The 20811-nt window shown below is 32.4% G+C and overlaps 5 protein-coding genes across 10 annotated transcripts in view; 1 reads left to right on the forward strand and 4 right to left on the reverse strand.

Annotated features, from left to right (window-relative positions):
- Positions 1-783: 783 nt before the first annotated feature.
- Positions 784-2405, reverse strand: LOC115238844 (40S ribosomal protein S14a). 4 transcript variants are annotated; one of them, XM_029812959.1, is made up of 4 exons: positions 2264-2405; positions 1519-1669; positions 1355-1442; positions 784-1066 (listed from the first exon to the last, which is right to left on the reverse strand). In XM_029812959.1, the coding sequence occupies exons 2-4, from the start codon at positions 1665-1667 to the stop codon at positions 848-850; spliced, it is 456 nt and encodes a 151-aa protein (XP_029668819.1). In that variant the 5' UTR covers positions 1668-1669; positions 2264-2405; the 3' UTR covers positions 784-847. The 4 variants fall into 4 exon arrangements, with proteins under 4 accessions (XP_029668819.1, XP_029668821.1, XP_029668817.1 ...); XM_029812961.1 differs by lacking the exon at positions 2264-2405 and adding an exon at positions 2056-2225; XM_029812957.1 differs by lacking the exon at positions 2264-2405 and adding an exon at positions 1922-1988.
- A 2617-nt stretch (positions 2406-5022) lies between these two features.
- Positions 5023-8633, reverse strand: LOC115238845 (non-structural maintenance of chromosomes element 4 homolog A). Its single transcript, XM_029812962.1, has 8 exons — positions 8326-8633; positions 7850-8018; positions 7678-7777; positions 7364-7487; positions 7039-7153; positions 6110-6412; positions 5917-6029; positions 5023-5214 (listed from the first exon to the last, which is right to left on the reverse strand). Exons 2-8 carry the CDS (start codon positions 7950-7952, stop codon positions 5155-5157), a joined length of 918 nt encoding a protein of 305 aa, XP_029668822.1. The 5' UTR covers positions 7953-8018; positions 8326-8633; the 3' UTR covers positions 5023-5154.
- Positions 8634-9958: 1325 nt separating this feature from the next.
- On the reverse strand, positions 9959-11553 carry LOC115238843 (THAP domain-containing protein 5). The gene is made up of 3 exons (XM_029812956.1): positions 11241-11553; positions 10362-11085; positions 9959-10152 (listed from the first exon to the last, which is right to left on the reverse strand). Exons 1-3 carry the CDS (start codon positions 11309-11311, stop codon positions 10120-10122), a joined length of 828 nt encoding a protein of 275 aa, XP_029668816.1. The 5' UTR covers positions 11312-11553; the 3' UTR covers positions 9959-10119.
- Positions 11554-12278: 725 nt separating this feature from the next.
- Positions 12279-18905, forward strand: LOC115238803 (mitochondrial glycine transporter-like). Its single transcript, XM_029812893.1, is given in 10 exon segments — positions 12279-12536; positions 13838-14072; positions 14075-14098; positions 14101-14147; positions 16396-16514; positions 16914-16998; positions 17085-17264; positions 17541-17712; positions 17968-18224; positions 18719-18905. Coding segments are annotated over 10 exon segments (1251 nt in total). The 5' UTR covers positions 12279-12431; the 3' UTR covers positions 18746-18905.
- LOC115238804 (luc7-like protein 3) overlaps positions 16362-20811 on the reverse strand; it is a 10848-nt gene continuing 6398 nt past the window's right edge. For 2 of the 3 annotated variants that reach the window (XM_029812896.1, XM_029812894.1), the window contains exon 8: positions 19159-19499. The gene's annotated coding sequence lies outside the window, so the exon portion shown is untranslated. Of the gene's footprint in view, positions 16528-19158; positions 19500-20811 lie in introns of those variants that run through there. The other variant, XR_003884549.1, reaches the window with a different exon arrangement.

The raw sequence follows: 20811 nt of genomic DNA on the forward strand, positions 1-20811 counted from the left end.
CCTGAAGTCGGAGTTTCGCATTGTCACCGCGCGAGGTCTCCAATATCAATTCGGAGTTTGGCCGTCACTCCTGCCGATCCTTAAGACGATCTTGAATATAAGAACGGACTATGGCCGGTATTCATAGTCCTTTCTTATATCCAAGATCGTCTTAAGTGTGGTCTTGGGTCGTCTTAAGATCCCATTCAACCAATGAAATGGCCGCATAGTATCTTAAGATCGTACTTAAGACGATCTTGAATATAAGAACGGACTATGAATACCGGCCTAAGAGAGGACGGAGTCCAAAAAAAGGTCCAGACAAAGGACATACGCAGCACGCAAAAACACGTCCGAACCCGACACGTTGTCAGTCGGAACTTGCTAATTTTAACCATCGGTTCATCCATAGACATAGTATATCTAGACCGAGCGTTTGCCTTTATTTAAGGAGTGGGGGTAAAGATACACGTAGAAAAGGACATACTCTGTTTCGTGCCCCTTGCGTTCTCTCTCGCTCGCACGTAGCATAGCGTACTCTTTCGCTACTTATAAAGAGCTAACTACTTATAAAAGGAAGTTCGTGTAATCATTATAAATGTTGAGACAATCAGGGCAAAGAGAGTAAAGATTTCTTTATTCTAATTGGTTAATGCAATGCTTCGAAGCATCTTTAGCGTCTTCTCGATCGCAGCCAAAAAATATGTATATGTAGTTTTCAAAATTTTTGAAAAAAGTATATATGTATAATATGTAGGAATTCGAAAAAGACTGTATCGAAATATATCTTATAAATTCGTAACATATTCTTTCTTTAAATTATTTATTCAAAGATAATAAGATGCAGAAAGAGAGCTATAATCATGACCTACAGCCTGCGTCCACGGCGACCTCCCTTTCTACGGGTCGAATCTGATGGAATGGGGGTGACATCTTCGATACGACCAATTTTCATGCTCGAACGGGCTAAAGCACGCAGAGCAGATTGCGCACCAGGACCAGGAGTCTTTGTTTTATTACCTCCTGTAGCTCTCAGTTTGATGTGCAGCGCTGTGATGCCTAGCGATTTACATTTTTCTGCGACATCCTGTAAAGTACAAAGTTATATATTTCACGATTAAAATTTTTGATATCATGCTTTGTATATTTAGATATTCCTATATGTAATATTACACATTTGTATATGTTTCCCTTTTTTTTTTCTTAGAGAAGAGTACACGATATATAAACACATGTTCTCAATTATCAAAAAGAATTTGTTTCTCCACAAATATAATGCTCCTTAGATTATGAGATTTATCATCTAGAGACTGCCTGGCTGTGGATAACGCAATATGAAATACTAATTTCTTGAATTAATTTAAATACAACGTACCTGAGCTGCAAGCATAGCTGCATAGGGCGAGGCTTCATCACGGTCCGCCTTCACTTTCATACCACCAGTAACTCTGGCGATTGTTTCCCTGAATCACACAAAGATACAGTTACATATAATGAAAGAGAATTGCTAAATGTAATCAACATAATCTAACATAGTACCTGCCCGATAAATCAGTAACGTGTACGAACGTGTCATTGAAACTCGCGAAAATGTGAGCCACTCCAAAAACTACCTCTCCTTCACGGAGTTGCGGTCCAAGAGAAACTTGGACCTCTTCCTTCTGTACCTTTCCTCGTTTTGGCGGCATTTCTAAAGAAATTGCATGGATTCAATTATAAATCAGCAAATCGATCAAGGTTTGTTGTTTTGCTATTTTGTTATTCTACAAAAGAGAGAGAGAAAGAACATTTGTATAAATACCCGAGAGAGACTTTAAGGTTATGCCGTTAGATAAAGAGAAAGTAAAATATTAGTAGATTAGTACATTGCACACTAGCAATGAATTTCGAAACACAACCACTGTTGTTATTAGGTGTTATTAGTCATGAAAATTCATCCGACTGTATCCAAGCCTTCTGCCAAATGCGAGATGTGAGGCGATTTCGCACATCATCTTATTGCAATTTATTTATATAAGTATACATGTATATTTATATCTATATAAATACGCCAATATTTCAACTTAATATTTCTACCGGATTAATGATATTTGCTCTCGTAATATCTTTCGGCGATAAATATTTAGAATAACCCGCTCTATTTAGATTTTGATAAAAATATACTTCATCGATGCCTTTTTGCATAAAAACAAAGGATTGAAAAGTATAAATCGTCGTTCGATAGTATAAAAAGAGTTATTAAACGTTAAGATGCCATTTTTGAAGGTTAGGAAATCTGTCATACCGACAAAATTCTGGCGATATAGCGGCGAACGGCGAAGAGCGAAAAGATTGTGTCATGTGTCGCATCGGTTATAATTTTCGGTATTGGCGTTGGCGTTGGCGTTGGCGTTGGCGTTCACGTTCGGTGTTGTTCGTTGTTCGGCCGCGCTTGATGGCTGACGCTCGTCTCCTATGGGCTGCGCGGTTCGACCATCTTTTCACTTGCTGCGCATGCTCGTAATGCCAGAATTTTGTCGGTATGATAGAGCTCTGTTACACGACCCTTAATCGGGTTTAATAACATCCGTAGTTGTGAAACTGACCAATCACAGCTATTCCTCTGAAGAATGGAATGATTGTGATTGGCCAGCCTTCGAACTATGGATGTTATTAAACCCGATTAGAGGTGACGTGTAAATGTAGTCATAGATTTTTTTAAGTGCCGGTTTACAATAGGTGATTTAAGTCCTAAGCCTTAAAAAATTGACCATTCACAATCAAGTATGAAGAGAATACTCGACTGTGATTAGTCAATTTCTTAGGGTGCCATTACATGAAGCGCGGAAACGCGCATTAGCGTGACGCGGAACGAGAAGGGAACCAATCGCGAGCGTAACAAAACCGGCCTTAAGGTGCCATTACATGGCAGCATCGAGCATCGATCGTCTGCGCAGAAATCATTGCGCAGGAATCTAAATGAGATAGATTCCAGCTTCTTGCGGCTAATAGCATGATGAGTGATATGAATTCGGTCGAGATAAAAAAAATTATGTTCTGATACACATTACTAATACTGAAAATTGATATTTATTTACATTATACACAATAGATATTATTATTATTAAACAAAATATATATAAAACGTTACTATCTCTCAGCAGAATATTAGAATCTAATCAAGGATTAAGGGATGTAATTTTTATATTTTTTTTTCCTGCATGTTTATGACATACTGCTCTTATATCTTTGATTAATAATAATAATAACACACATACATACACACACACACACACACACACACACACACACACACACACACACACACACACACACACACACACACACACACACACACACACACACACACACACACACACACACACACACACACACACACACACACACATACACATTTGTTATATAATAAAATAAATGAAATATAATTCTGGGCAACAATATTCTGCGCAGACGCTTAACGCTCGACGCTTGACGCTGCCATGTAAAGGCACCTTTAAGCCCATATCAGACTACGCATTGAAAATTGAAAATTGAAGATTAAAGATTGGAATTTGACCAATCAAAACAAAAAGGACTAAAATTTCTTTATTCTGATTGGTCAAATTTCAATCTTGAATCTTCAATCTCAATCTTCAATGCGTAGTCTGATACGGGCATAAAAAGAGTTATTAAGCGTTAAAGGTCGGTATTCATAGTCCATTCTTATATTCAAGATCGTCTTAATAGAGTTTTCGAATGTAGCAGATTTAATCGCTCTGAGAACGATTAATGATCTCATTGCATCATCTCTGCCAATAAAAGGCTTGAATTTATAGTAAAATATAGTGATTAATTGATTCGGATTAGATTAACCCGTTCATTCGAAAACGCTATACGTATATCAATGAGCAACCCATGATGCATTGCAAAAGTCCGCGAGAGCCAATAACAATCTATCTTATTTAGCATCTCTTTTTAATAGCGACTGCGCATACATGATTTTTTGCATTGCATTATGGGTGGTCCAGGATTATGACTTAACCTTTTTTTATATAAAGCCCTGCGCACAACAGAGAAAATATTAGGAATAGAAATAAAATATTAAATATCAGGAGAAACAATTTGGAATTATTTTACTTCAAACAAGGAAACGGAATGGATTAATGATTTCTAATTTTTATTTTTTTATTTTATTATGCGTTAATTCATTCCGTTCCTATGTTTGAAGTAAAATAATTCCAAATTGTTTCTCCTGATATTTAATATTTTATTTCTATTCCTAATATTTTCTCTGTTGTGCGCAGGGCTTTATATAAAAAAAGGTTAAGTCATAATCCTGGACCACCCATAATGCAATGCAAAAAATCATGTATGCGCAGTCGCTATTAAAAAGAGATGCTAAATAAGATAGATTGTTATTGGCTCTCGCGGACTTTTGCAATGCATCATGGGTTGCTCATTGATATACGTATAGCGTTTTCGAATGAACGGGTTAATCTAATCCGAATCAATTAATCACTATATTTTACTATAAATTCAAGCCTTTTATTGGCAGAGATGATGCAATGAGATCATTAATCGTTCTCAGAGCGATTAAATCTGCTACATTCGAAAACTCTATTAAGACGATCTTGAATATAAGAATGGACTATGAATACCGACCTTTAACGCTTAATAACTCTTTTTACACTATCGAGCAACGATTTTTACTTTTCAAGCCTTTGTTTTTATGCAAAAAGACATCGATTAAGCGTATTTTTATCAAAATCTAAGTAGAACGGATTATATTAAACACATTTAACCTCTTGGCATATTACAATAATACAATATTACATATTTTGCGATATTACAGTCCCCTAAATAAAATGTAAATAATAAAATATTAAAAAAGATGAAAAGATATTACTAAATATTAATACGTGCAGTATTTTAATCAAGTAGTAATATTATTAATTACATCATACAGTAACATCATCATTGTAACAAAATTATTCTAACTTATTATATATACATTGTGATAAAATAGCTAAATAAAAGATTAATAAACTATTATTGTAACTATAATATAAAATTATTCTTTCCTTTAATATAATATATAATTGAAAATACATTTAATATAATGTTTTGGAGATATAAAATTACGAGATAGTGCCAACCCTGGGCTTATAAAAAACATATGTTAATTTATAAGCAGCATTACTTATCTTCATCAAAATCAATCATTGGTTTCTCCACTTTATGTATCTTTATTAATGTCTGAGAAAAAAAATATTCTTATTAATTTTAGTCGCTTATAATCTTACTTTCTAATATTGTCATAATTATGTCTGTCCAATAAAATCTTTGATGTAGTGCTTCTATTTTTTCGCTATAGACGTATTTAATTATAATGTACAAAATGAAAAATTATGCAAAATTTTTTTTTCTTTCATAATACATTGAAATATATTGAGATAATGTTGAGATCATTTTTCGTATATTACTAGCGTTCGATAATATGGATTGATAAAATATGTCAAAAACTTTTTTTGCAAATGAATATATAACTCAATGTGCATTTCCTACATCTTCACGTTTCCAGTCAATGTTATGATAATCCATCAAGATTTATAGATACAAATTAATATTCATGAATTGAACAGAAAATCATTGGTATATTTTATCAAACCATACTACCCAATGTGACACGATGACATACGAGAATCCAATTCATTTCAATATCTTTTGCAAAAAAAAGATTCGTATAATTTCGGATATTATAACTGTAATAATCAAACCTATATAAGGACTTGAATAAACTAATTTAATCGAAAGAGTATATGATATAATTAAACAGCAATTTTATAAAATTGTTCTTAATATGAAATTAAAAGTAGCAGAGAATTTTATTTGCTAAAATCGAAATTCTATTTGAATCGAGAGCCGTTAAATCGAAAATTTATTAAGAATTTAACTTACCATCCATTGTTTCATATTTAAAGAAATTATATTTTGAATGCCTGTTCTAGTATCACTTCTTTGCAAATTTTTTTCCTTGTGACATGGTTGTATGACGAGGCTTCCATTATTATCTGTAATAAAAATATCATTATCAAATTTTAGAAATAAGAAAAAAATAATGTAACTTTTCTTAAGGAAGATAAGAAAATACCTTTTCTCACTGTCACTATTCCATCTTTCACAAGAAATGATATGTACAGCATATTTCTGACAGCCCTTCCAAAATCTTGTGGATGCAGAATTAACTTGAAAAAATCTAGTGGTTTCCGTGTTTCCTTATAGTAAGTTACAATTAATTTTCTAATCTTCCTCACAGTTCGTTCAACACTGTCCTCATCCTTGGTATTTGCGACTCGCACTAGTTTCTCAGGCACTACCATTGCAGCTTGCTGCGCTATTCTCTGTTCAGGTTTCTTCCTAACTATAATTTTCTTCTCTAAAGGCTCCAATGTACCTAAAATTAAAATTAAAATAGATTTGGCTGGATTTCTGTATAGTTATAGACTCAAAAACTTAGTAGTATACTTTTGAAAATATCTACATAAGGAAATAGAATATTTATATTTGTATATATATACAGAGTCAAGCACATTGAACAAGGAATATCTCACTTGATAGAGAAAGAGATTGAAGAGTATAATAAAAACCAACTTTCTATGATTTTTCTTTTTCTTTGCAACAATGTACTTGCAAAATTCAAATTGTATTTTTCTTTAAATAGTACTTTATATTTCTTTATCAATCTTTATATATTTTTTTCATAAATCAATTCTTTTCATTATTATGCAAATAAAAATATCACATTAGAATCATAAATCAACTTATGTCATATAACAAAATAAATTTAAAAATATATTTTGTAATGTAAACTATTAAATAATTGCGTGTTATAAATGCATTGTTGCATCAGTAGAAAAAGTTACATTATAGAAAAATTAACATTATTATGCTCTCAATTTTTTTATCTCGATTATTATATCTCAATTTTTTTTTTTTTTTTGTCATCAAGAAAAAGATTTGCTGTTTAAATAATTACGATCACTCTGTAACTATTCCTAATACCAATGATCATAAACAAACCTAAGAGTGTACTGCAGTTAGGAACCCTTTTGAACAATTTTGTTACTTGTGGCTCTAAAAGCGACCAATCTGGTGGTAATTCCGGATTGTCTGACATTCCTTGTACATATTTCACCTAAACAATACAAATATTACTGTATTGGATATAAAATAATATATTATAATAGTTTTGAACTTATCAACTTATTTTTTTAATAAAAAATATTGCTATATATTTAGTGGGTGCAAATTAATTAACACTCCGTATACATAGATCCCTTGGTTAATTTTAACATAGCATTGCAAAAAATTATAAACATATAATCGCATTTTTTAACAAATGTACCAGCTTTTGTGCAAAGTCAATACAGTCATAGTCATTCATTTTCTTTGTCAGAGAAATAGTACAAGTTTTCAGGACTTTGGAAGATGATATCATCATTTGCGAATCCATAAGTACTTCCTGCAAAATTATAAAATTTTTTATAAAATGTAACATTATTTTTCTCAAAATGTAATGTAAATAAAAAAGTACATGAAACATAATATATATAATATTTATAATATATGTATTATATGTGCATACATATAAGAATATATAATATTATATACACAGAATGTAATACTATACACAAGAATATAAAAATAATTTTTATAATTTATATACCTTTTTCTTGAATATTTGTCTCATTAGCAACAATGTCAGCTTCATTTATAACTTCATTAAGTTTATTTACAGTAGATTTATTGATCACATTCTCTGTAAATTACTTATTAATTAATTTTATATTAAATATAAGAAAAAAGCAAAAAATGTGAAATAAATTTTTACGTAAAACCAGTGTTCGCTGCAAGGCATGTTTCAAGCAATCTTTACGTTCCCTAGGAGAACGTCTTCTATTACATGTATCTGATAATATTTCACTATTGGACATTATAGTAAAATGTTGAAGATTCTTCCACAAACTTTTTTAAGGAGATATGTATAAGCACACTATTTTCTGTAAGAAAAGATGGTAATATAAATATTATAATTTTAATTGATTTGTATATATTGATTATAAAAGTTCATACATTTTTTTTATCATTATTACAATATTTCAAATAATTAAATATTATTTTTGTCGATATGTATATAAACATTTAATATTAATAATTTAATTATAAATATATATATACACACAAACAAATTCCCACATAAATAAACAAATTACGAAATACATATATTACATTCTAATGTATTTTAAGCAAAATCTCATAAAGAGAATTTGAAAGTATAAATAATAAATATACAATGTGTTCTCTTACTTGAGCATAAATTTGAAATGTTTGAAACACGTACAGACCAAATCTAATCTTCTTGCGTCCTAAATTAATGCTTTGCTAGGTAATTTCCGTAGATTTATGGCTAAGTTCCAAAACGATGTAAAATTTCCTCTCCGAGAAAAATTTTACTCGATGGCCAACCTGGAACCAATCAGAGACGCTCAAAAAAGTTTCGGAACGGCCATCGGAGTAAAATTTTCCTCGGAGAGTACGTTTTGGAACATAGCCTAGGATGATATTGTGCCCGTATCAGACTACGCATTAAAAATTGAAGATTGAAGATTAAAGATTAGAATTTGACTAATCAGAACAAAAAGGACTAAAATTTCTTTATTCTGATTTGTCAAATTTCAATCTTCAATCTTCAATCTCAATCTTCAATGCGTAGTTTGATATGGGCTTTAGGGTGCCATTACATTTGGCTGCAGTCGGAAAGACGCTAGAAATGCTTCGAAGCGTTTGATTGACCAATCAGGGCAAAGAGAGTAAAGATTTCTTTATTCTAATTGGTTAATGCAATGCTTCGAAGCATCTCTAGTGTCTTCTCGACCGTAGCCTTTGTGATACGACGATCTTGGGTCTTATCGAATGTATCGATTGGTTATCGGAAAGAGTTTCTAGGATTTTGAACGTTTCTTACAGCATTAGCCAATCAATACATTCGACAAAGCTTATCAACGACAACTGTAAAGGTGCCTTTACATGGCAGCATCAAGCGTCAAGCGTCGAGCGTTAAGCGTCTGCGCAGAATATTAATGCCGCATTGAAAATTACTAATATAATATTGGCAGCATTGAAAATTAGTGATTCTACCATAGACATAGTATATCTAGACCGAGTGTTGATGAGTGGGAGCCGAGGTGCACGTAGAAAAGGACATAATCTGTTTCGTGCCCTTTGCGTTCTCTCTCGCTCGCACGAGAGAGAACGCAAGGGGCATAAAACAGAGTATGTCCTTTTCTACGTGTATCTTTACCCCCACTCATTAAATAAAGGCAAACGCTCGGTCTAGATATACTATGTCTATGGATTCTACTTTTCGTTTCTCCCACAAACTATATTGTACTAGACCGCTATCAACAATGCTAAAGCGGGGAGCACACACTTTTGCATAAGCGCATAGTCATAAGTATAAGGAAATTGATTGGTCCATTTCCTTATGCATAAGGAAATTGATCAATCAAATTCCTTATGCTTATGCGCTTATGCAAAAGTCTGTGCTCGGGCCCTAAAGATGATGAAAGAACAGCCATATCTAGGCTGCGTTCCGATATTCACTGATATTCACTGCCAGTACTGAAAATTTATAGTGTACGTGACATAAACTATAGATTTTCAATACTGGCAGTGAATATCGGAACACAGCCCTAATTGGGCAGAACATATAGGTGTGTATGTTAATATATACACGTACACACACGCTATCGTATTTTAATTTGCCGGCAGTTAATAGAATATTAATCGATATTAGGCAATGATTATGTAAAACATGTATATATTTCTCTCTCTCTCTTTCTGCGTGTATAAGAAATAAAAAATTCAGGAAATCGTAGTTAATACACATTATATATGTGATTATATATATGATACATTTTATATGCTAAAATGTGTTTTCTTTTTTATACTTGTGGAAACAAAATTTATTTATTTAAGGTATGGCTTATGAAAAGGTAATAAGACTTCGCACATTACAAAACTACTATGAGAGAAGTCTTATATATATTGTTCTATAATACATCTGTTTGAAAGCTTAGTTGTGCATTAACTGATAATTTTTTATAGATGTTGGATGACAGATAAAATATCCTCCTGAAACATATAAAAATTAATATTTGTAGTATTAATAATATAAACCATCAAAATATTTAAGAAAGCAATTGTAGAAGCTTATTATTTATATTTGCTTATAACATGCAACACACATAAAGTAATGAAAGTTAGTTACGTAAAAGAAACAACCATTTTATAGCATAACGCACACAAAATATTCCATGTATACAATGTATGTGATACTATACCTTCTGTTTTAAATGTGTCAAAAGCCGTCGCAAATATATAATTTTAGCATCTCTCCTACGCAGTTTCTGCTGTAACATGCGAATTTTATGGCGCAAATTTACTTCGGTAGAAGTTGGTGATTTCTTTATACAGTGCAATCTCAAACAGTCTAAACTATCATAGTTATTTACTCGATTTTTTTCAATTTTCATTGACTCATATATTGATGATGTTACGCATGGCTCTTCTATTATACCTGTTTCTGAATTACATGTTTCTAGATTAATGTTACCATTGATGTTTCCATTATATGTATTTGGCTCCTCTATTACATCTTCTATCGTATGCACATTTTCAATATTTTCATTACTTATTTCTGACTGGATATTAATATGTGAATTATTTATATCTTTATCTATTGTACTATCTATCTCAATGTTAATATTTGTAAAATTTCCTTCATAAGAGTTATTTTTCTCTATATTATCTTCCTCATTCTTTTTATTTTCATTATCTATTGTTCTGGTTTTGTATTTTTTCCTTTTGTTACTTTTTGTGGATGAAGGAAATATAGAAGGTATTGCTGTTGGTCTTAAAAATGTTTTATAAGCCTCTCGACAAGGCACAAAATCATTTGCGGTAAAATGTTCATTGCAGACTGTATCATATTTACTAGGAGTCCAATTTTCTCTTTTTATCGCATTCAACCAGGCTGTCAATCGACATTTATCTTTGAGGGGAAAGCTGCAATATTTTATATAAAAGTTAATTTATATAAATATTTGATGCGTATTTAATACACACAAAAATATAATTTAATTAAAAAATTATATCCCATTGATAGAAAAATTTAATTCAAGTTTCTAAAAAAATGAGAGGAAAAGATTGTGTATATTTACCGAAAAAATTTGATATTTTTTTCTTTGGAATATCTACTTGAACAGCCAAGTATGCTACAAGTCATTGGCATATTTTTTATTTTTATACGTGCACTATATACAAACTTGATATTTTTCACTCATAAACCTAACTTTTCTCATCAGCTGATTTACTGGTGGGAGTAGGAGAAATGAAACGTAGCATCAGTAATTTTTAATGTTGCCAATTTACTTCTTTTGGCTTCTGCACACAGGACGCGGAAACACTTGCCGCGCGGCAAAAGGCGACGAGGTAGCCAATCAATTTTTCGCTCTAATGGAAAAGTTGTAAGTTGATTGGCGTCGCCTTTTGCCGCGCGGCAAGCGTTTCCGCGTCCAGTGTACCGATCATGTAACTTCTTCCCTAGGGCGGAAACGAAAAAAGTGAAAAATATTAAGGCTTCTGCCTTAGAACATATATAAATGGAAGGGGAATAGCAGGCTGAAAAGTGTCGAAGGAAGTGAGAAAGAAATCGTAGTTGCCTCTCTCTTGTGAGTAACTACACATCCAAGCATCGTGTCTGTAGTACACATACTTTTGTGTACACACACATGGCCGCGCATGCGCACTTTTGAGCAAAGTAACTCACAAGAGAGAGGCAACTATGATTTTCTTTCTTACTTCCTTCCGACATGTTTTTCTATCGGGAAACAAAGGCATTCCCCTTCCATTTATATATGTTCTAAGGCTTCTGCACACAGGACGTGGAAACGCTTGCCGCGCGGCAAAAGACGACGCGATAGCCAATCAATTTTTTGCTCTAATGGAAAAGTTGTAAGTTGAAAATTGAAGATTGAAGATTAAAGATTGAAATTTGACTAATCAGAACAAAAGGGACTAAAATTTCGTTGTCCTGATTGGTCAAATTTCAATCTTCGATCTTCAATCTCAATCTTCAATGCGTAGTCTGATACGGGCATAACGTGTTATGGAAAAGTTTGTGCGGTGGCCCTAAACCTTATGAGAATACTTTTCTTTTTTTTTTTTTTTACATCATCGACTGATAGAATTACGAAAAGAAATTGATATCTCGTATGTCGTGACCGCGCGGCTATGTCGCTCTATCAGAAACGATTACGCAAATCACGCTGGATTAATATTCATAAGCTGGCCCCTCTTATTTCGCAGAGATAAACAATTCAGAGCACGAAAACAAGAAAAGACGTAAAACAATGATGTCGCGATCGCCGCCTGATAACTCTTATCAGTCGACGGTGACTTTTTCATCATGCGACCTCCATCCCCGTGAGCCTCACATTTCGTTCTCCATTGGCTCGGTACGAAAGTATATTCCATTAAACGAATTTTTGCGTTTGACACATGGCTTTGTCAATCTTCTTTTCTTTATAAAAATGCTTTTTGTTGACTTTTGCGGATGACAAAGGACTGTTTATTTTAACTTTACGTAATCGCCATGGAGAAGTTGCTGTAATTGATTCAATTGCAATTTAATTTCTCGTACTATTACTAGAAGCGAATAGATCATAGATCTTTTGTTTCAATCGATCTCATTTGTCGCGAATAAAAGTAAAGCTTAAAATACAGAATTTCTTCCTTGCGAATCGATTTCTTACGTATATCTGTTTAACCTGTTTTAATGCATATGTAACATATACAATCCGTACTTCCGTAGAGAAACGACAGATCATTTTTGTTTGCTGGTGGATTTTAAATTTCTTGAAATATATCGATTTTAATCTTTGCTTAATTTACTGTATTTTCTTTAAAATCGGAATATATCTACTTCTAGTTGTAAGTACGAAAAGAGAGCAGCTAAAACGGACAGGTCTTGTGGTTAACCTTGGAAAATCATTTATAGATTTCTCGATTGATCATGTGTAATGATAACTATATATAATGCAAGCAATATAAAATAGAAAGAAGGAATGTGGAAGCGAAATATCGATGTTTCAAAACAAGATGCTGCAGAGGGAGACTTGAGATATAAACGCATTCGTGATGAAATGATTATGTAATAATTGCAATTCTTTCGTTGTCATTTATTTAACTTTTCGAACATTCGGATTTTTTCGCGGAAGTTCGCTGCTCTTGTTATTCCGATATCACTCTGTTATCGTTCAGTGATCTATACGTGTGATGACGATGCGTATATAATTGCAATTGCAATTTTAACCTTTCACTTTTTATTGTATCTCGCTATATATATTTATTTTTTTACATGTGCCTTGCATATTTAATTCGTTCCGATAAAGTACAATTTCCTGAATAAATTGTATGAGAAACTCAAATATATATATATATATATAGATAAACTTTAATCCTTTTGAAGAGATCTAAATTTGATTAAAAAAAAAGTCATTTCTTGTATCTACATATTCTGATTTTTTTTCTTTTCTGTTCATAAAAATATGTGTTTGAAGTATATTTGATCTCACAACTTGAAGGCAACTATAATTACAAACATTTTGTTAATGATGTTGTAGTTGTATCACTTATGCATTCTTCTCACAACCGCTACCTTTTATCATTCTATTTCCATACTGATACAATTTTGTTTTCTTCTCTATGCTCTAAAATTTCATAAGATGTTATTTAATTCTCTATTTTACAAACACAGGCGAATTTAGCTGAAAGAGGATACATCCTACAATCCGATCATCCCAAATCTCTCTATAAGAGTTGGAAGGATTCCATGAGAAATGATTCAGACTATTATCATTGCGCGAAGAAGCGGAAGGGTCGTCGAATGAAGACGATACCGATTGACTTGTGCCAGCATCAAAGTACATCACGTTTTCAAATAAAGTCACGTTTAAATCACGTTTCAACAGCTGATAAGCCTGACATTCTTATTCGCACGAACATGCCACGATATGCAGGGTCACCCGATTGACCTCGAGAATGTCGAAACGAAGATAAACGGGGATGTAAGTAAAGCTGGCACGTTTCCAAAGATGATTCAGTATCTAACCAGCATTAAAGACGATTATATAGGGAGAATTTCCTCCCCCACTGTTTCTCTGTCTCTACAAAACAACTGCTTTGTTTAACTGTTGACAGTGAAATTATTAAAAGTCAATAGGAGTGAAAAACCGATATAGCTAGGAGAATCAAATAACAAATCATTGCTAAAGAAATTTTGGGATAGTGTTTTCTTAATTACGACCATTTTTAAAAATAACACTTTAAACATAATTCTTTCTTGGGACACTTATATATATTTGAAATCTGATAATAGTGAATATAAGTTTCTAAATTATCGGTCTATTATGGAAGCTCTGGGATCTGTAAGTATTTTGAATTGTGAATAATTTTTATTCTATACTAATGTAGGATACAACACAAGGCAGTCTAGATAATTGAGCATTTTAAATGATATTAAGATTTATCATACATTGGCAGCTATAGAAGAGTAGCTATATTAATAAAAAAACCTCAGGCAAATAATAACTAACATGCAGAACTAAGAACACAAATATATTCTTATATTTAGTATAAATTTCTATTTTGATTGGCGAATGTTTCGATTCCAATTCGGGCTTTCTTCAGCGGAAAAAAGCACATTTAAAAGCAAATATAATTAAGAAATTGAGTCGCCATTAAGAATCAATCAAAATCATAAAAACGAAAAAATCATATATATTGATGACATATGCAGTTATTACGAATGCAACGTAACAACATCTATGTTGTTTTAGTTGATGTGATTGAAAAAGTCTTAAATGTTTATATGGCAATATATATATCATTTAAAAAAAAATGAAAATTAATGTTAATCTATTTGAACAGCATCACCGTGTCCTATTCATTTGATATATGTATATTTCTTAAATCTTATACAGCGGATAAAAAAATATCTGTAGAGAGAGAGAGAGAGAGAGAGAGAGAGAGAGAGAGAGAGAGAGATTCTATCCCTTTTGGAACAATTTTATAAGAAAAAAAGAATATTTTGCTACAAAATGTTTTTTATTTTCAATATGCAAATACAAATGAAAACAATATATTCTATGTGTTAGAAGCAATTGATATAATACACAATATTCTTGTGCAAAATTATTCCAAAAGATACGAGATGTACAAATATATTTTTGTATTCGCAATGTTTCTTTGGAGAGAGACGATACATCTTATTCTTAATATTTTTATAACGGTAGAACAAAATAATCTGTACCAATGTACAGTGCATTCAAAAAAGTATATTTCTCTAAAATTATTATTATTTCTTCTGTGCAGTTGGAATGATTTTACGTAAGATCATGTAAGTTAGCTTACATAGATTATCGCGTCAATTGATTAAGAAATTATCGAATGAATTTGTTCGACAATTTAACGAAGTCACATAACAACGATGTATACAAGAAAAATTTTCGTTTAATCACTAATAATGGCTCATTGTAATAAATGTTTCATGAAAATGATGGCTTTTTGCAGCAAAGGAATTAAGAATTCTATTCACGTATCTCTAATGTTTGAAAATTATCAACAAAAAGAAATCGATCTCAAATTTTTTTCACGAATGACCACGATCATCTTATATAATGTCGCGCATCGCGAGAGATTTTACTATTAAAACCTTTGGAAACCTTCCGCGAAAAGAGAATAGGAGAGATAAGACGACCAAGATAAACCGTCGGTCAGATGATTTACAAATAAACTATGATATATCGTCCGACACGCGCGGACGACAAATTTGTTGATGAAGAAGTTTATTAATCGGGCAAAATTCCATTTTTTTGTTTTCTTCTATCTACGAGGAAAGAACAAAACAAATAGATTTCTTGTGTAGCATAAAATGTGAATTCGTTGTTAAACATTAAGACAAATTGTGCAATACTCGCGCGTTACTTAAAAAATTTTGCATCGCGGAAAATAACTGTTTGCGATGATAATTCCGGAGTCACTCTCGTTAACGATTGATAGCGCGCAGCCAAGATCGTCTCGTCGCACGTGAGCGAACTCGTGCGACGAGATATCCATATATTAATTCGCGTTTGATCAAGTATCGCACCAGGGTCGATCTTAGACACATGTGTCTGAAGATTTCAAATGGGTTTTCGATACTTTCACTAAATTGGAGAAATTTGTTTGCGAAATTAAGAAAGCTATAAAATAACTCGCAGAAATTACAAGTTCGAATGTGCTTTTCTTACGATTTTCCTATGTGTGTGTTCGCAGTATCCGATCTTGAAATCCTTCCTGGCAGGCTCGTTCTCCGGAACATTCTCCACGATCCTCTTTCAACCGCTGGATCTGGTGAAGACTAGGCTTCAAAGTAGAGTCAATACCCCCGTCGAGTAAGATTAACAGCTATAAAATAAAATTTCTAGTCAGGCTTTCTTTATTTAAACAACTTATTTCATATATAATCAAAATCTTTATTAGCTCAAGATTCTTAAGATAAAGTTTGGCTAATTTAATCTTTCAAGAGATTTAAGAGAGAGAGAGAGAGAGAGAGAGAGACAGGTTTATTTAATCTATCATTGCTGTTCATTTAAAGTTTATTATAGTTTTCAAAAAATTATAATTTTTATTTAATTTAAACTTAAGTTTTTTGATTAATTGATTATTAATTTATTTTCATATTCTTTAGCTTAAATTTTAAACACACACACACACATATATATATATTTCTAAACATTTATATTTATAAACTATATAATTACCAATTAATGTTCCGAATTTCTCCGGAATAGATCGCCGAGAAATGGAATGTTGGGCACAGTGGCAAACATCGTTCAAAAGGAGAATGTCTTCGGACTCTGGAAGGGTATGACGCCGGTAAGATGTCCTTGTTCTGAGAGATTAATATATAGTCGGATATTGGATTATTCGCATCGATAACGATTATGAATCTTAATTCGCAGTCGATAACCAGGGTAATTCCCGGCGTAGGTCTGTACTTCTCGTCACTGCATTGGCTGAAGCATGTTTTCAATCTGGAAGAACCGCTAACGGCCTTGCAGGCGATCTCCTTAGGCATCACCGCGCGCTCCATGTCCGGTGCTCTATTGATTCCTATCACCGTCGTCAAGACGCGATTCGAGGTACGATTAATAGAAAGAAGGATATGATGAAATTGCATGAGAGAGAGTGAAAGAAATATTGAGAAGAGAGTAATGAGGAGAAAAAAAAGAAATTTTTAAGCAAGAAAAGAAAAGAAATTTTTGCAAGTAATAGCGTCTAGTTTAGTATGATATTAATATAGTATAATAAAAATATTTAAATATTTCAAATAGAGAAATTTGATAAGAGATTGCTGACTTGCACAAAATAAAATTTGAGATTAACCGATTTTGGATTATATCAACGTAATTTTACAGAGCGGCGTTTATAAATATAACGGTATCAGCGAGGCTCTGAGGTTGATCTATAAGCAGGAAGGAGTGAGAGGTTTATCCAGTGGTCTGGTGCCTACCCTACTACGAGATGCACCTTACAGTGGTTTATATCTTATGTTTTATACCCAACTGAAAAGCGTGGCTGCCAGTACAGGTATTTCTTAAATGATATTAACATAGTACGTTGCTATAATAATAATTTTATATATACATGTGTAAAATTATTATTATTATTTATAAACGCGAAAAGAAATATATGTTAAATGTTATAAAAATATTATATAATTACTTATATGATTTACAATTCTAATATAATATAATTATCCAATATTTATTCGTAATTCTTAATTTGTAAGAATTTAGAGATCCTTAAAGATTATTCTTAAAGATAAATTTTCTTTATTCGTAGGAGCGACGGGTGAATCGCCGATGCCAGTTCACTTTGGCTGCGGAATCCTCGCTGGAGTTTTAGCCTCCGTAGTTACGCAACCGCCGGACGTTGTCAAGACAAAGATGCAATTGTATCCGAACGAATTCAATGGCATTTACCATGCGACGTTCCTTGTCTACAAAAAGTATGGCGTCCTGGGATACTTCAAAGGTATCGTTCCCAGAATGTTGAGGCGAACTCTGATGACCACCATGGCTTGGACCGTATACGAACAGGTAATTCGATCAATCGTCGAATGCGAAACACGAATCCGAATAATCAAACAATAATGAAATAAAAACGCAAAGATTGCGTCTTTTAATAACTTTAAAGTTAATATTTAGAGATTTAGCAGTAACAATTATTCTGTATGATTTTATTTGTCAAGTACAAATTTTATATCAAAGTCTTTGAGACATGAAAAAGATTGTAATGTTTATTTTAAATGATTGCCTTCAATTGTGTGATTTATAGATTAAATGACATTTTATATGCATCGATATTCGATTATACTTTCATCCATCAACAAATCTCGTTTTTTTCAGTTTTGGAATTTATTAAATAATATATGACGTAAGGAAATAAACGGCACGCGTTTTGCAATATTGTAGTAAAATTTTGTGTCTGGTTATATTTTATCTGACGAGAGATATATTTCAAAGCGAAGTTATGTAAATCTGACGATAATAATTAACACGTAATATTGTATATGCCATTGCATTGTGTTCAGGTAACGAGACAAATCGGCTTGAAGTGAACGCGTTATTGTTGTATGAAGCTGTTTTGTACCAGAAGAAGATCGTGCCATGTACAGTATTAGTATACACTGTTTATATCTGTTATTAGTTGGCGCGAGACACAGTGTCTCTGCACCTCGCATATTTATTTTTAATAAATGATATATATATATATTTTTTCAAAATTATGACTATATATTTACGGGACATAACCCACTCTCCTATAAATCCTTCCCTTTTGTTTATCTTCCATATGTTTAATTTCGTTAGCTTCGTATATTTGATATAATACAATAAAGATTAAGAAAATGACAAAATTTAAAAATTCAAGACTTGAAAGATGAAAAGCTGATTTTTAAGCCGGAATTAAATTTATTTTAATTTCAAAATCGTACAAAGAGGAGTATAGAATAAAAAAAGGAGAGAACCAAAGTCCGTCCAGCATTATTTTATTAATTCCAAATAACAATCTTAGGATTATTGCAATTGCAGTACATTATAATACCGCGTTAATATTAGATAATTTACCTTTCTGATCGCTCTGTTTATGTATAGATGGCCTAAAATAACAATTGCTCGAGACACAAGTTATTATTTCAATTCCGACGTGTCTCGATGAAAATTTTTTTTCTTCGTATGCCCTCCCTATTTCTTTCTCTCTCTCTCTATCACCGTTAAGATTATTTAAAATCTTTACCTTAACAGTACGTTAAGCGATGTACGTCTTGTGCAACTTCTTGTGTGATCTTCGCGCTTTGTTCGAATCTCTTCTTTCTGAAAATAGACAATCCGAGTCTTAGTAAGTGTCACCGGTATCACGATTCGATGTAATATTCAAACATTTCAATAATAGTTTTATGTTGGTAAAATCCTGTCCTTCTGTCGATTGTGTGTTTAATATGCACGCGAGATCCTCGTCAAGGATATTATGAATTAAATTTCTATGAAAGCGAATTTATCTAATTTTTATTTAAATAAATCTAATTTGTCCGGAAACAAATTATTTGTCAAATAAATATTACCTTTTAATTAAATATTATCTTTTTTTATAGGCATCAGATATATGTATATTCTCTTACAAAAGATTATTTATATTTCTTTTGCTACAAGCAGCACGATACACATATTTTTATCGAGAAGCATATCTTTTTTTCAACGTAATGAAAACGGTCGTCTATCAGTCTTGTCCCTCTTAAAAAGATTGCAAATATATCTTAATTTTTTTTCTATTCTTCGCTTTTTCTACGCAAAAAATATGGTCACATCCTATACCGGTAATTTGAGGATTTCTATATTGTCTCCGAATCTTCGTTTATCTCAGAATGATCCTCGAGTTAGCCAAGGACCCGCACAGATAAAAGAAAGCAAGAGGGGGAAGTGAATTCTCTTGGCAGAGAAGGATATGTTGATATTATCACATTCCGGCATAAATACCTCGTCAATTGCGTGGCACATGGAAGCTAGAGGTTCGTATAGTCACAGTCACACATGTTTGTAGGGCGCACTCACAGTTGTGCGCGCTCCAACTGCATTCGCAGTCGTGGTCGAAGCTCTATGAAGCGGGCACTGAGAGAGAACTGTGTCCCCCCCTCCGCGCTAAATTTCTTTTCTTCTCTTCTCTCTCTCCCTCTCTTATCACGCAAATTTTAGATTACATTTTTTTTTCAACAAAGACAGTCCTGTGTCCGAGATGCGGAAGAGAGTAAGTCCAATACTATCGGCTTTTTTTTTTCTTTTTATATAACGGAAATACGGAAATACATGTGACGTTTCCTTTCATAAATAACGGAAAACGCGATTCCCGAAAGAGGTAAGTTCTCGAATTCGATTTTATCTGAAAACAAAAACGCGATAACACGTTATAATAAAGAGAAACGCTGTATTTTTACAAACAATTTGTTTTATTTTTAAATAAACAGCATTAATTTAATCCTTTCATAAAAACGCGATTCCCGAAAGAGGTAAGTTCTCGAATTCGATTTTATCTGAAAACAAAAACGCGATAACACGTTATAATAAAATAATAAAGAGTATTTTTACAAACAATTTGTTTTATTTTTAAATAAACAGCATTAATTTATATATA

The sequence above is a fragment of the Formica exsecta genome, unplaced genomic scaffold (genome assembly GCF_003651465.1).
Source record: "Formica exsecta isolate Colony F162 unplaced genomic scaffold, ASM365146v1 scaffold36, whole genome shotgun sequence".
Lineage (NCBI taxonomy): Eukaryota > Metazoa > Arthropoda > Insecta > Hymenoptera > Formicidae > Formica > Formica exsecta.

What these genes read in the sequence shown, in the direction of transcription:
- LOC115238844 (XM_029812957.1), bottom strand. Translation starts at nt 1,973, where the DNA reads ATGATGTGCGAAATCGCCTCACATCTCGCATTTGGCAGAAGGCTTGGA. An exon ending in GTTACTGATTTATCGGGCAG is followed by an intron (nt 1,443 to 1,518) that starts GTACTATGTTAG and finishes TGTGTGATTCAG; the next exon opens with GGAAACAATCGCCAGAGTTA. An exon ending in CAGCTATGCTTGCAGCTCAG is followed by an intron (nt 1,067 to 1,354) that starts GTACGTTGTATT and finishes TGTACTTTACAG; the next exon opens with GATGTCGCAGAAAAATGTAA.
- LOC115238845 (XM_029812962.1), bottom strand. Translation starts at nt 7,952, where the DNA reads ATGTCCAATAGTGAAATATTATCAGATACATGTAATAGAAGACGTTCT. An exon ending in AATAGTGACAGTGAGAAAAG is followed by an intron (nt 6,030 to 6,109) that starts GTATTTTCTTAT and finishes TTTTTATTACAG; the next exon opens with ATAATAATGGAAGCCTCGTC. An exon ending in TAAATATGAAACAATGGATG is followed by an intron (nt 5,215 to 5,916) that starts GTAAGTTAAATT and finishes TTTTTTTCTCAG; the next exon opens with ACATTAATAAAGATACATAA.
- LOC115238843 (XM_029812956.1), bottom strand. Translation starts at nt 11,311, where the DNA reads ATGCCAATGACTTGTAGCATACTTGGCTGTTCAAGTAGATATTCCAAA. An exon ending in AAAAATATCAAATTTTTTCG is followed by an intron (nt 11,086 to 11,240) that starts GTAAATATACAC and finishes AAAATATTGCAG; the next exon opens with CTTTCCCCTCAAAGATAAAT. An exon ending in TGACACATTTAAAACAGAAG is followed by an intron (nt 10,153 to 10,361) that starts GTATAGTATCAC and finishes TATATGTTTCAG; the next exon opens with GAGGATATTTTATCTGTCAT.